Source organism: Danio rerio, chromosome 10 (genome assembly GCF_049306965.1).
Source record: "Danio rerio strain Tuebingen ecotype United States chromosome 10, GRCz12tu, whole genome shotgun sequence".
Lineage (NCBI taxonomy): Eukaryota > Metazoa > Chordata > Actinopteri > Cypriniformes > Danionidae > Danio > Danio rerio.
Window position 1 is genome coordinate 26,964,305 of NC_133185.1, and position 14,875 is coordinate 26,979,179.

Below are 14,875 nucleotides of genomic sequence, written 5' to 3' on the forward strand. Positions count from 1 at the left end.
AAATTACGTACCACAATGAGCGGGAAGCGACGGAGAAACACCGCAGTTTGCTGAGGATGACGGAGCACAGAGCAGTTATATTGTAAACTGAGAGGAAAACGAACCTTAGAAAATCGTGGAGTATAACAGGAAAAGAATGAAGCTGGAGAAAGCTTTTAGAAACCGCGAAAATCTGTCCTCGTGCGACTACAGAGTTTCTGACTAATATCCAGAGAGTTTTCTGTTATGGGTGACCAGAGGGAGGGCGAAAGACAATGTCATCACTCTGTAATTGGTTTTTAGTTTTAATTTCTTTGTGTTTAACACAAATAGGATGGTTCTATTAATGTTAAGTAGGCTTGTGTAATAAGTTTCTATGACCTGCAGGAATTCCTAATCATTAATTCAAGCAAAAGCCTAATGACCTTCTAATCTGTAGCACTTATGAAGAACATTAGTCTCTTTCTCCCTCTCTCTTCCTTTCGCTCTCTCGTCCCACCTCTCTCTCTCTCTTTTGCTAAGAAAGGCTAATTAAAATAGCCATTTGGCAGCCTAGCGTCCTAATTGCTATTCCCATCATTGCTGGTCGATTGGGAGGAGATAGAGAGATAGAGGAAGGGGAGAGAGTGAGGAAAAGAAAAGATGAGCGAGAATAAGATTGATAATGAGATAACGAGTCATTAGAAGCATACATTAGTGAGTACAGCCCAGGCTAATGTCCCCTCAATCAGTTAGAGCTCTCTCATCCTTGCCTGTCTACTTTTTATCATTCTCTACCTGCATGTGCTTGCAGCTATCTCCTGCCACATTTCTGAAGATCCTTCCTTCTCTGGTTGGTATAAGAAAGGGATGTGACGCACAACATTTTGTAAGCTTTGTGATTAGTTAAGTTTTTAATCAATTTCGGTTTGATGAAAACATTAAATGTTTATGTACAGTGTATAAAAAAGCATTAGCCTGATGTAAAATTGCACATAATCTGATTTGGATTGAAGAAATCATTCTTAACACACTATAAATTTACATCTATGGTGCCATCTGCTGGTCATCGTCTGCAAAGTCTTTAAAAATCATGTTGAAATAAAACCTCATGTTTTGGATTCTGATAAAAGCCTATTTTTTTACCAATTGCTATTCATTACAGTGCTAATTAGCCATGTTGTACTCAATGAAAAACTGAATGGTGGCAATCACTGTGTTCTATCGCTTCAGCTACTAATGATTAGATGGAAAATTGGATCTGCATGTCACATCCTGAACAGACTGACTGGTTCATACAACTTGGCTTTACCACTATTTCACATCTTGCCTAGAGTTACATCATGCAAGCGGTGACTCACCTTTTTTCTTTTTTTACAAATGCTCTTAAATGTGCTATGTGCAAAAATAAATGTTAAGGATTCCAGAAAGGGATCTGCACCTAATCATCAGCATAAAGTTTAGTCTTCCTGGGAATTGCGAGAGCTTAAGGAACGAATTAAAGGGAATTAAAGGCAAGCAAAGAAAGAAAGAAAGGTTTGGGTAGTGCAATGGTCTGACACAAAAGAGCTGTTCACACTATGCCTAACCTTAAGTTATCAATGTTCTCAACATTACTTTTAATATTTAGTTTATAGGTTTTTACCCAGGGTTATGAAATGTGGCTCTGGAGGGTTTAGCACTATTTTTACACTGTTAACCCCACATTGGTGACAAGCAAGTACAATGTGAAACAAAGCATGCTAAAATGTTATGGGTAAATGCATAGCAAAAAAAAAAAAAAAAACAACCATTACATTTACATACATTGGATAGTCAAGGAAACGGTTTAACCTTTAAAGTTGAAAAATGTCAATATGTTATAAAAAAAAAAAATGCAAAAGAATTGAAGTGAGGAAGAAAGTTTTATTCTGACCTTTAATAATCCAAAAAGTCCATTTGCAATTACAACTTAAAAATAGTCAAGACAATATAATGTTTGCCTTTTGAAAGGTCACATGCTGTGTTCATTCGGTCAATGACACTGACACCACAAATATGCAAATAATTGTTAACCCAGGGTTAAATAATGTCAAGTGAGAATGGTCAGAATATGAATAGCCAGGATTAAGGGTTATCCCAAGAATTTGGTATCCCAAGACTAAAGTTTAAAAATAAATGAAGTGTGAATAGACAAAAGTGCCATTGTGCGTGGGACTGGATTTCAAGTATGGTCTGGGTCAAGAGTCAGTCATTTAACTCTCTTCTATTTTACTGTTATAACAAAGACAAGATAGATAAAAAAGGGGGAAAAAAGAATTAAAAAGTGGCATTTATTTCTATTTTGAATTTTCAATTAAATTTTGAATTGTTTTAGTATAATTTTGTAAATTTATAAACTTTTGTTCTGAATACTCTTTATTTAGGTTTAAGTGTGATTCCTTCATACATTATTATTATTTTATTCAGTAATAGATTTGTGTTAATTATTGTTTTAAATGCTCCTTTCACACTATTTGTAAACCAAAAAGAAATTGCACTTATCTGAACACAACAGATATGCACAGTGTGAAAGCCTCCACAGTTTTAGTTAACAACAATAATAATACTGAAAGAAGGATTTAGAAGGATTTCTATCCTACAGTATTTACTACATTTCTATTTTCTTTGTTTTAGTTTTGGCATGAGAACATAATTACTGTCTTTCACAGCATTAACAGACTCATTCAACCGTTTACTTTAGACCTTTTTTGTTCCAATCTCTCCCAGTCTTGTTTTCTTGTCTTTTTGGTCTTCTTTTACATATTGTATAAACACCTCCTAAAGTCCCCAGAAGCATGAAGAGAACCAGCGCGACCACATCCAGACAGTAGTAGGAGAACTCAGACATGTTGTAGGCCTCTGCTCGCAGATGGGGTGCACCTTTATTACGCAGGACAAACTCAATCCAATACACTGCTTTATCAAGAGGGTGCAAAGGCCGGTCTCGATGTAAATTAGAGAGCTTTTGCATGTTTTGTCGATAAGTTGGGTTCTCTAAGATATCCGTCAAAGCTACGAGGAATTCTTTTGTGCTACAAGTAGCTGCATCCAACATCCGAGCTCCACCTCTCGCCTGAAGACGTACAATGTTATCTAGCTGATCAAATAGCAAAGGGAGCCCCAAAACTGGAACTCCATGATAAATCGCTTCATATAGACCATTGGTGCCACCATGAGCCACAAAAGCACGAGTCTTCGGATGGCCCAGCAAGTCATTCTGAGGAAGCCATTGAATAAGTAGGGTGTTATTGCCCAACGTTGAAGGTCTCTGTCCAATAAACCTCCAGATCACCTTCTGCGGGATCTGAGCAAACGCTGAGGCGATGGCCTCCATGACTTCTTTGGGCAATCCTGCGATCAGAGTTCCCAAAGACATCACGACCACCCCATGGTCTCCTGAGCTCTGCATGAACTCCTCCAGATCAGCAGGAAGAGGCTTGGCTGGACGACACTGGAAGCCACCAATGTAGACGAGGTTTGGCATGGAAGGTCGTGGAAACTCGAATACAAAATCTGCACGCACTAACCAAAGTTCTGCTGATCGCTGCATGGTAAGGAGGTCAGTGCCTGGAGGGAAGTGGTTGAGCAACAAGCTGGTATACATTGGAATCACCATCCAGCGCTCTTGAATGAGGTTCAGCCCATAATGTAAAAAGTTACGGGATCGCTCTAACAGGCCCATTCGGTCTGTCAGACCAGAACCAGGCACAGGAACAAAGGAGATGGGAGAAGGTGCTATGGAGAAGTGGCCTTCTCCAAAACTCATCCAACGGACATTATAGACCATTGGAAGGTGAAGGTAATGTGCCAAGATGACCCCACCAGGCATGGCAGGGTCAGTGAGCATCAAGTCATAGTTGGCCATCTTTATTTGTGACATCAGAGCTTTGTTTTCTAGCATGGAGGTGAGCATAGCAATGTTTGCACCATGACCCACCTTTAGGATGCCTATAAATTCAGACATCTGTGCCAGCACTCCCATTATTGGGCCATCCCTACGAGCATCAAGAATCTTTTTTACTGCTGTCTCAAATAGGTCCAGGTCTATAAATTTCTTCTTAAGCGTCACTGTAATAGAGGAGTAGTAAGGTGAATTGCCCTTGATGAACCAGCTGTCCTCCAGGCGAATCACACTCAGCTCGTGTCCACGAGACTGCAGCTTCTTCACCAGCACCTAGGGGGCAACAGAGTGCACATAGGCTTTAAATCCAAGTATGTTTTCTATGATTGTTTTAATCTTGAGTCCATGTGAAATCAAAATGCACAATGTTTATTTTGCTTGAGCACATTGTTATTCTTTAGGTGAACGATTCTGTGCAAATTAATCAGCTGTAAAAAATGTGTTGGTAAACTTTATATAAATTCTGATCATTTGCATCCACCAAATCAGGACTAAAAACTGTACAGTGTGAGCAGGATTTTAGGGGTACCTGATTTTTCAGATAAATTGCAGGTTGGGCAAATCCCCCTCTAATCACACTAATACGCTATTAAAATGTAAACATTAAATCATTGCTAACATAAAAAAAAACTCAATAAATGAAATATTTAGTTTGCTAACTTATGAGTTTTCGACTCTGATAACTTTCCTAGGGTAAACACAGTAGGGTACATAAATGTCAAGTCTTTCCAGGGTTGAAACACTGATACAGATATTACGCAAGACATGATACGTCAATACATTTGTGCTGTTTCTTTCAACATTCTTTCTAAAATTCATTCATGTTTATACACTAAAACTATAAAAAATATCTTTCATTTCCATCCTGATCTCGCTTGAGTTCTTTATAACTTACATTGGAGAGTGTCTCATCTTCACTAACTGTACATTAATGAAATGGGGTTGGATGGTGTTTATCATTCAGAATTTACTATTACATAAATGACTGCTACTGCATACACTATATTTAAGTGTGATAGAAGGCTACTAGTAGTGTTCAGCAAAGAGAAAATCATGATTTTGTTTTCATATGAAGTCAGAGCACTAAAAACAGACATCTGGTCACCCTACTTGTTAATTTACCCCCTTACTCCCCTCCTTTATTTTTTTAATTAAGCAAAACACATAGTTTCCACCTAAACAAGGTGCATTGCGCAATCTACTGATTGTGTGGTTGATTATGACTTGTTTTTATATATGGATATCTTTATTCTGAAATATTTTTACAGATTTTTCCACAACAGCAACACTTGACAAGCAATATAAAAAAACAGTAAACTTTTGCAGAAATACTTAATTCTGCTATTCAGAAAGTTCAGATCAGTACCTCCATGTTCACCCAGTGACTGCCATCAATAGGGAAAACCAGGATCTTGTCAGCATTATAGCCAGAGGGTAAAGATAGAAGTAATGAAGTCCAAAGGAAAACGAGGGACATGCATCCTTGCATATTTCTTCTTCTCTCAAAATAACAAAAACAATCAGTATGGAAATCTCTTCCTTTTTAATGCAAGCAACTTTTACAGCCTTTTTTACTGTCAAGTTATAATTTTTTTCTTTGTTTTGTTACATACCTCAAATAAGCCTTACACAGTTTCCGCCTTAAAAATGCTGCCTCCGAAAAGAAAAATCCTTCATACAGTTTCTTAGGAAAGAAAGATTAGCTCTCTTATTTAACATAATTCCTCTATTTGGCAATAGATTTTTCTTGCGAAACATGTCTTAGTCCAGCTTTTTCCTCTCTAGCATGGTATGCAAATCGAACAGTGATGTGATGTTATAAACTATTCAATGTGGGAAAAAATGCTGTCTGATTTTTAAATAGCTAATTTTAAAGTTTAAACAAATTTCTTTTCTAGTCATCTTAACTTACATTAGTCAAACTGATCAAAATATTAAGTTAAACTTTATACCTTACAACCCTAGACTAATAAAGAGACTAAGCCAAAAATACAATGAATGAATAAATGAATTATCTTTAATTTCCATTTACTCAGCATATTGCAATGAGCAACCAAACACAGCATTTAACAATTAGCAGAGCAAAAGAAAGAAATAGAACATTTTAACAACTTGATGTTTCTTAGTTTGTAATTCAAAACTGTAAAATATAGAGTTCATATCTTAACAACTTCAGTTAACTATCAGCCTATAACTCTGAAAGTTTAACTCTCCCTTTTTACTTTTTTAAAACTGACATAAACAGACAGATTAATAAGAGGGGTCTGGATGCAGACCTGGTGCAGATGCAGTCTGAGCTGCATGCAGTGCTTTTTATTGGGCTCACCTAACCTCACCCCTCACAGTGACGCCACTAGCTCCATTGAGTGGATTGTGTCTGACACGGCATCACTGAGAGATGCAATCTCAGCTGGCATCATAAAGGCTGCATCCAGATACTATTGAGAGTTATGGCCTGTTTTGGTAATATCGTGCAGATTTTTAGGTTTAAAAGTTCACATTGCACACTTTTGAGTAATTGACAACGGCAAGATTGCCTATAAACTTGCAAATCCAAGAAAGAAAGAAAGAAAGGCTTTAAAAAAAGAACTTAACAGTAATTTACAGATAATTACTTAAATGTTTATATCTGTTACAATGTTTTCAGTTTAAAGTACACTCCATGTGAACACAACCTCAAGAAATGTAATCCAAAAAAAAAAAGAGATTTTAAGGATTCAGAAAAGAAGACCCAAATGCAGACTGAGTGCAGAGGATGTTTATTGACAAATGTGACAATGTAATAGGGGTTAGGTGCAGAACAGTTCAATGGTGGATGTATTGGGTAGTGCTGGTGAATCCCGGATAATGCAGCCAGAATCCAAGGAATGCCGGAAGGGTAGGAGACTGAGCAGTGGGCAGGGTTGGACAAAAACAAAGAACAAAGACAAGGCAGACAGGGGGAACAAAACAAAACACACAAAATTTTTTTTATAAAAAAACAAAACACAAAAAGGTAATACTAAAACTGTAGGAAATACAAAGCTAAGAGACAAAAAGGAAAAAATAAACAAATAAAAGAAACCAAACACTTAAGCTACTTAACAAGGATACCAGATAAATGCTAAACTGGATAGGGGAGACACTAGAAGCACAAGAACAAACACAACAAAGCACAGCAAACACAAAACACAGACTGAAAGAGAAGCACAGACTCAAACAAGCAACCATGAACAGGCCAAAACATGCGGGAAGAGAGCACAATATAAGGGAGGAAAGAACTTGTGGACCAGGTGGAGACACTAAGACTTAAAAGAACTAGATGAGTGCTAAACAAAGGGGCGTGACAGCTGGGAAAAAAGGAAGGAGGAATAGAGGAGCACATCGCAGACACAAACACAGGATAAGCCATGTGCTCAGACACAACATAAACATGGACACGTTAAGCAAGGAAAAAACAGACAAGACATGTAACACCCAATGAGAGGAGATTTCTATTATAATATTTACTCAGATGTATTTTTTTATTATTTGAATATTAAATCTTTTAAATATTTCTGATCACCAGACTCAATCATAGAAAAATCAGAAAGAGTAAACAATACCAAGACATTTCTTATTTAAACTCACCCAAGGATTTTATACGTCTTTTATTCTAATTAAGCTGATTAGATATTATAATATTGATCAAAAGGGATTACGTGTCAACATTATTTAGGTGTAATGCACACCTGAGTATGACTTTCTATTGAACAACTTTGGCAATAACTGGTTGACCCGGCACCATCTGGACTGCAGGAGCTGCCGGCATTCCAACCGTCTGCTGTGAAGTGATCACTTGTGTTGTGGTGGTTGATTGTTGAACCAGCGGTTGTGTGGTCAATATCATGTTTGGTGCATTTTTGCGTGCTTTAATTTCTCTGTTCATCTGACACCATGAGCACATAACACAGCAGCAAGACACGGCGATATCGTTGCAGATACTGCCCTGTTATAACACAAGCAAATTATTGTTTTGTAGCTTTTTGGCTTTTATTGCAGATGAGAAGGAATATCTATAGAAGGTAGTTCTCATCAATGATGACAAATAAAGTCACAATTTTGTTAGAAAAAAAAGTGAGAATTTCAGGATAAAAACTAATAATCTAGAGTTTGAAACTATAATTGAGAGTTAGCAACTTGCTAAAAGATTTTGCATCTCACAGTTCTCATAATTGTGTTTATATTTTACACTCTTGGCATTTAGATTATTTTTCAATTGAAAGTTATGAACAGAATAGCAAATTATAAAATTAGAATAGTGAAAAGGCCCAATGACAATTTACAAAAAAAAAAAAAAAAAATTTTAAATAAGACCTTAAAATTAAGGTTGCAGTTCTGGTTAAAAAGTCAGAATTGCCATACATAAATTATGAGCTAAAATCTAGCAAATAACTATTTTCAGAAATGTCTGTTTGTATCTTGAAATCTTGGTTTATTAACAGAATTGTGACAAAGCCTATATGAACCCACAATTGCAAGAAATAAACGAAAATTAAACAGTCGGAATTGCAAGATGAACAATTATAAACTAGAAACAGCAAAAAGTGTTAAGCGCTAAGTTAAAAACAACTCTCACAATATTCTTGTATTCTCAAATTTAGAATTTATAACTGTATTAACTTCTTGCAATTCAGAGTTTCTTATAAATAGAATAAAAGAAAAAGCTACAATTTCAAGAAATTCTGATTAAAACATATATAAAAATCATAATAGTGAGACAAGACGTTTAATTTGTAATGAAAACAGTTGTGCTGGGGAAGGCGTGAGGTAGCACGTTTCGATGACACAATATGCTACCCATCACATTTTGCTACCAGTGTAAATTTTAATGTGGAATAGTGTGATATGAAGCTGTAGTATTGCTGTAACCTACCTAACCCCTAACCCTAACCTCAGAACTATTCAAATCCAGTGTTGGTAGCCTCATCTGATGAGTAGGATAAAATGTCTGGATGTGGTGGCTGGTAAGTGGATCAATCAGAAGTCATAAGTAACACCTGACTCTTCTTCTTTACAGGTTTGAGCACCACTGTGATAAGGTTTTTCTGAGATGAAGGAAGAAGAAGACAGGGTCGGCGATTCAGGTAAGCAAAGCGTTTTATTTTTGTTTGGCATACACGTTAACGCTCTGGGTGTGTGTGTGTGGTCTCTCCTCTTTCCTCACTGGTCCTTCTTATCACCTTATGCTGCGGTCACACTAGAGTTTGTGCTTGCAAAATTCTGTTGTACGGCGCTGCGAACGGGGCAGGATTAAACAAGATGATCAGACATAAAAAAAAGCTAGCGTTTGGTTAATGTTTTAAATTTCTGTCCAGAGCGGTCATGTTTTGATCTTTGATCGTTCTCACACAATCATGTGATGCGATTTCACAGGTCAGAGTTCACCAAGCTTGAACTTTCCAATGCAGCGAACTAAAAAACTTGTCGCAGGAGCTTGCGTTCCTTTGTTGAGGCACTTGCGTGCATGAATAGATGTACATGGGGAGAAAAGTGCAGTTTGACCGCAGCTTAAAAAAGGGGTCTCTGACTTCTGATTGATCCACTTACCTGCCACCGGTGTAATGACATTTTATCTTACCCATCAGATTATGTCCCCAGGATATTTTAAGGCCCCCAAATAAATACCTAGAAGTATAATTGAAACTATAAATTATAAATAGCATTGTTTTCTAACATATTTTGTATGGTGAGAGGGTCTAAAAATGTTTATTTTAATGTAATTATTACATCTGCGCAAATGTGTCACCTACCTTCAATTATTGACCAATCCAGCAGTCGAATCAGGTAAAGATTTAGTTTTAAAAATATAATAGTTCATTTATTATGTTTAGTTGTGAATTCATATTAAGAAAATAAATCAGTTCAAACGTTTTACAAGGTGCATTACATGTTATTATTATTTTGCATTAAGATAAAATGTAGAATTTCCCAGAGATGGGTTGTGGCTGGAAGGGCATTCGCTGCATAAAAAACTTGCTGGATAAGTTGGCGGTTCATTCCGCTGTGGCGACCCCGGATTAATAAAGGAACTAAGCCGACAAGAAAATGAATGAATGAATAAGATGTAGAAAATGAGATCGAATGATAGAAGATAAAAAAACAGCAAAATAATAATAATAAAAAAAAATTAAATTTAAATTTAAATACAAAAGTTGCATTTTAGAACTTTTAGGGCCCCTGGTTGGAATTGTTTAGGGCCCCCAAATCACTAAATACGCTCCTGGCTAGCAACACTGTATTTGAATGGTTCTGAGGTTGGGGTTAGGGATTAGTTAGGTTAGGGAAATATTACAGGTTCAAAATCACACTATTCAACATTAAAATTTACACTGGTTGCAAAATCTAATGGGTAGCATATTGCATCATCAAAATGTGTTACCTACTTCTTGAATGGGGAGATAGGACAATCTGACAAAGTAGGACAAATCGACAGAACACTGGTCTCCCAACCCGCTCTCCACCATTGCAGGTCGTTCAACCACATCTTTCCCGCCACAACAGTGTCAATAAGAATTTGTATATTAATATTAAACTCATAAATGCGAGATTGAAAAATAAAACCTGTTTGGAATTGTGTGATATGAAGTCACAATTCAGAACGGAAGAGTATTCAATGGCAGAAAAAAGCTTCCATGGTGTCACAATAAACTTACCCTGATGTTATATTTGTGTCGAATTGCCACCCTCAATGACATAGTCACAGGTGGCACACAAAATGCAACTCCAAAACTGGCCATGACAGCAGGTCCCAGTATGTCCACCAAAGGTAGACAGGTGCTCTCCCCAAACTCACCAGCAGTGGAGCAGGCAAAACATGGACAGCACCAGTACGCATAGCAGCCTGATGACCACAACAAACACACAAAACATGACATTATTGAGATCGTTTCTAACAAATGGTATACTAATTGCCTGCAATATTTATTACAAGGCCTTTAAAAGGAGTAGTTCACTAGAATGACTGGCCACCACTGACTTCCACTTCCAGTTAATGTTCACTATTGTCTTCCTATTTCCCCCTTATTCTGGAAGTCAATGGTGTGGTAGTTTGACAGCATTTTTCACGATATCGTCTTCTGTGTTGAACAGAAGAAAGAAACTCATGCAGGTTTGAAACAAGTATAGAGTGAGTAAATGATGACCGAATTTCCATTCTGGAAGTCAACTACTCCTCTACATTTGACTTTTATACTTACAAGAGTTTAAGTCCTGGAAACAGTCACATATTCCTGAATTCCAGAGAGTTTCCTGAGGTTTAGAGGGAACCTGCTGCACAACTACTGCCGCCATATTTATGTGACTGTAGTGATACTGAAGAAAAACAACAAATTATCCTAACATAAAATAATATCTCAGTTCCTGGTTATATAAAGGATAATTTCACATCATCAAACATACCCATATGCCTTGATTTAAAGGCACAATGCAATTTGTAAAAACTGTATTTGCATACGTTTAGCACTTCATACGTTTAGCACCTTTACCATGGTGAAATGTAACTGTGTGTTTTATAATAGTTCTAATAAAGTTTGACATTTTTAAGCAATTTTGGAGGACTCTCAAATCAACTTACATTTTTTTTGTATGTGTGCATTCAAATTAGTGGTTAAGTATTTAGATTTAAAACTATAATAAATCCAATTTAATTCATTATTTCAATAATAGTCTTTTAAATAAAACAATGCATGCAGTAAAGTATTAAGAAGTATGTCTTATGCATATGCTTTTTTTAGATCATCTATCATTGTTCAGAAAATGAAACTATTTGTATGATCCTGTTTGGTGAGTTTCAACAATGTCTGAAATGCAAAAACATGTTAAAGTATATGTACAATCTCACATCAGAAAAAGTTGGGACAGTACGGAAAACGCAAATGAAAAAAAAAAAAGATAGGAGAGATTTCTAAATTTACTTTGACTTCTGTTTCATTGCAGTAAGCGTTTAATGAGTCGGAACAGTAAAGCATTTACCACTTTGTAATGTCGCCATTCCTTTTCACAACACTTAAAATAGGTTTAGGGACTGAAGACACCAAGTGATGAGGTGTTTCACATGTAATTTTGTTCCGTTCTTCCTCCAAACAAGTCTTAATTTGGGCAACAGTGCAGTGTCTTTGTTGTTGCCTTTTGGGCTTCAAAATGAGCCACACATTCGTTATTGGAGACAGATCGGGACTGCAGACAGGCCAGTCAAGCACCTGTATCCTCTTCCTCCATAGCCAAGACTTTATAATGTGTGCAGAATGTGTTTTGCATGGTTTTGTTGAAATATGCATGGGCGTTCATGGAAAAGCATATTGTGCTCCAAAATCTCTTTGTACTTTTCAGCATTAATGGTGCCATAACAGAAATGCAAGTTATCTTTGCCAAGGGGATTGACACAACTGCATACCATGACAGACCCTAGCTTTTGGACTTGTTGATGGTAACAGCTTGGATGATCCTTTTCTTCTTAAGTCTCCACACGGTGCCCATTTCTCCTAAAAATACCTGAAATACTGATTCATCTGACCCCAGTACATGTATCTATTGTGTGATGGTCCATCCCAGATGTCTTTGAAAAGTCAGAGAAGTTGACTGCGCTTCTGGACACTGTTAACACAGGGCTTCCTTTTGGCACAGTAAAGTTTAAACTGGCATTTGTGGATGTAACTATGTTGTGTAGTACTTGACAAAGGTTTGCCAAAATAGCAGATGTGGCGTTATCACTTATAGATGACTGACAATTCTTGATGCAGTACCACCTGGATTAGGAGATTGAACTTCAAGGTTGTTCAGCTTAGGCTTGCACCCTTGTTCTTTATGCACTGAAATTCCTCCAGATTCCTTGAATCATTTAATGATATTGTACACTGTTGAAGGTGAAATATCTAAATGTCTTCCAATCTTTCTTTAAGGAACATTGTTTTTAAACATTTCAATCATTTTCTCATGTATTTGTTGGCAAACTGGCGATCCTCGACCCATCTTTGCTCCTAAAGGACTAGACCTTTCTTGGATGCTGCTTTTGTACAAAATTAAAATTACAATTACCTGTTGACATCACCTGTTTCAAATCACACCATTATTTAACCAATTTAGCTGATTACTAGCCCTAAATTGCTCCTGTCTCTACTTTGGTTGGAATGTATTGCATGTCTGAATGACAGAAAAGGAAGTGTATTAACAAAGGAAATAAAGACAAACATGAAATATTTTGTGTTCATATTGTCTGCAATGAAATACAATGAAATCCATACTGTCCATAAACTTTTCTGATTTTGGTGTTGCAGTATATTTGACCTACTACTTATAATAATTTAATTTTTATTATCAACATGTTTAAAAACGTTTGCCAGAGGCTAGACAAATTATTTCTGCATATTTTAATTTAAAGCTTCAAAAATTATAATATTCCCATAAAGTGATGCACAGATGCTTAACATGGCAATGAACCACTTTTTTGAGCTTGTTTTTTAAAGGATTTGATAACCATACTGTAAGCTCCTTTGTGGAAAGGTTTGACCTTTTTAAACATTGGTTATTTATAAAATATATGTCTCATGTATTCAGTGATAAGAGTAAGTCAAACCAGTTAAAGATAATAAAATTTATATAATTTATGAAGATTACATAGAGATGAATAAGATTAAATAGAAAACCATTGTGTTTTAACCCTCCCAAAAAGTATATGTAGGTGAATGTTACAATTAAAACATACACAAATGTAATATTTTGTAGATCTTTGATTGTTTTCCTATAGAAATTAAAATTTGATTCAATATTATCTCCTAAAATATCTGTTTGGGCGTTCAAAATATTTGTTTTATGATCTTATTTTTTGATACAACAATTCAAATTTTAACAGATGAATTAATTAATCTGATGTCAAATAAAACACGGTTTATAAATATAAAAATTTGTTTAACCTAAAACCTATTTTCATCACAATGTTCGAAAATGTTTACGATGGCTTACCAAATTATTTATGCATAGTTTCATTTCATGGTTGAATAACTGATAATGTACCTTTACAGTCGCGCACAGCTTCTTATGATGCCAATGAACTGGTTCTTCAAGGTGTTTTGTTTTCTTTGCAGATTTTAAGATACATTTGTTTTGTGAATGTGAAACAAAGAGCACAATCTGTTATGTAGCAAGATTTTATGTTCATTTATTCTCTGACTTTGTTGATAACTTGCTCTCAGGTGTTCTAATCATATATGCAAATAGCAAAAGCAAAAACAAAAAACATCTATTTTGGGCAGCCTTTTACATTGTGAAAAAAAAACTATTTTTTTCATATTCATTACATTTACTGATAGTTTAATGAACAACTTATACATACATTTTTAATAATGTATTCTCATTGTAAAGTATTGTGTAAACCTTAAAAAGATAATGTTGTGTGCACAAATGGAATAATAACAGCATTTATTGTACAAGAATAGTAGACAAGCATTTAAAAAGAAGACCTCAATAATAAATGGTAAATTTCTATATTCTAAAAACGAAATCTTTTTAAATATATAGTTTGTTTTAATAATAAAAATAGACACAGATTGCAATTGTAAATGTAGTTTACTGCTGAAAAAAAGAAAAGATGTTACTTACCTGCTCTTTCTAGTTCAACGCTTCTTTTACTGTCATAAGAAAGTAAAAGCAGACACATTTATACTTGCAAGGTTTCACTACGGAAGAAGAATACAGCAAACTATATATGTTTACTGGACCACAGAAAATGCAGATAAACCTGAAACGTCCAATGAAGTGAGCAGAACAATGTGAAGGAAGGGTAAAAAGCTGTCTGATTATTTCCACATCTCGCTTATTGAATCCCTAAAAATAGAGGCAGAAAATCATCGCAGATTTACCCTCATGTGCAAATTTGACACTTTAGAATAAAGTTGTATTAATTAACATTATGTAATGCATTAGTTAACATGAATAAATTATAAAAAAAAAACACAATCAAGCATCACTTTATCTTTCTGA

General features: G+C 35.6%; 2 protein-coding genes across 8 annotated transcripts; both read right to left on the bottom strand.

Annotated features, from left to right (window-relative positions):
* Positions 1-1,843: 1,843 nt before the first annotated feature.
* On the bottom strand, positions 1,844-5,615 carry ugt5g2 (UDP glucuronosyltransferase 5 family, polypeptide G2). Of its 4 annotated transcripts, none has more exons than XM_073914028.1 (3): positions 5,494-5,615; positions 5,247-5,376; positions 1,844-4,153 (listed from the first exon to the last, which is right to left on the bottom strand). In XM_073914028.1, exons 2-3 carry the CDS (start codon positions 5,367-5,369, stop codon positions 2,672-2,674), a joined length of 1,605 nt encoding a protein of 534 aa, XP_073770129.1. In that variant the 5' UTR covers positions 5,370-5,376; positions 5,494-5,615; the 3' UTR covers positions 1,844-2,671.
* A 1,007-nt stretch (positions 5,616-6,622) lies between these two features.
* ponzr10 (plac8 onzin related protein 10) lies at positions 6,623-14,744 on the bottom strand. Of its 4 annotated transcripts, XM_073914657.1 has the most exons (6): positions 14,634-14,719; positions 14,495-14,523; positions 11,098-11,212; positions 10,555-10,742; positions 7,591-7,847; positions 6,623-6,766 (listed from the first exon to the last, which is right to left on the bottom strand). In XM_073914657.1, the coding sequence occupies exons 3-5, from the start codon at positions 11,189-11,191 to the stop codon at positions 7,605-7,607; spliced, it is 525 nt and encodes a 174-aa protein (XP_073770758.1). In that variant the 5' UTR covers positions 11,192-11,212; positions 14,495-14,523; positions 14,634-14,719; the 3' UTR covers positions 6,623-6,766; positions 7,591-7,604. The 4 variants fall into 4 exon arrangements, with proteins under 4 accessions (XP_073770758.1, XP_073770756.1, XP_073770757.1 ...); XM_073914655.1 differs by having other exon boundaries at positions 6,623-7,847; positions 14,634-14,744; XM_073914656.1 differs by lacking the exon at positions 14,634-14,719 and having other exon boundaries at positions 14,495-14,563.
* Positions 14,745-14,875: the final 131 nt, after the last annotated feature.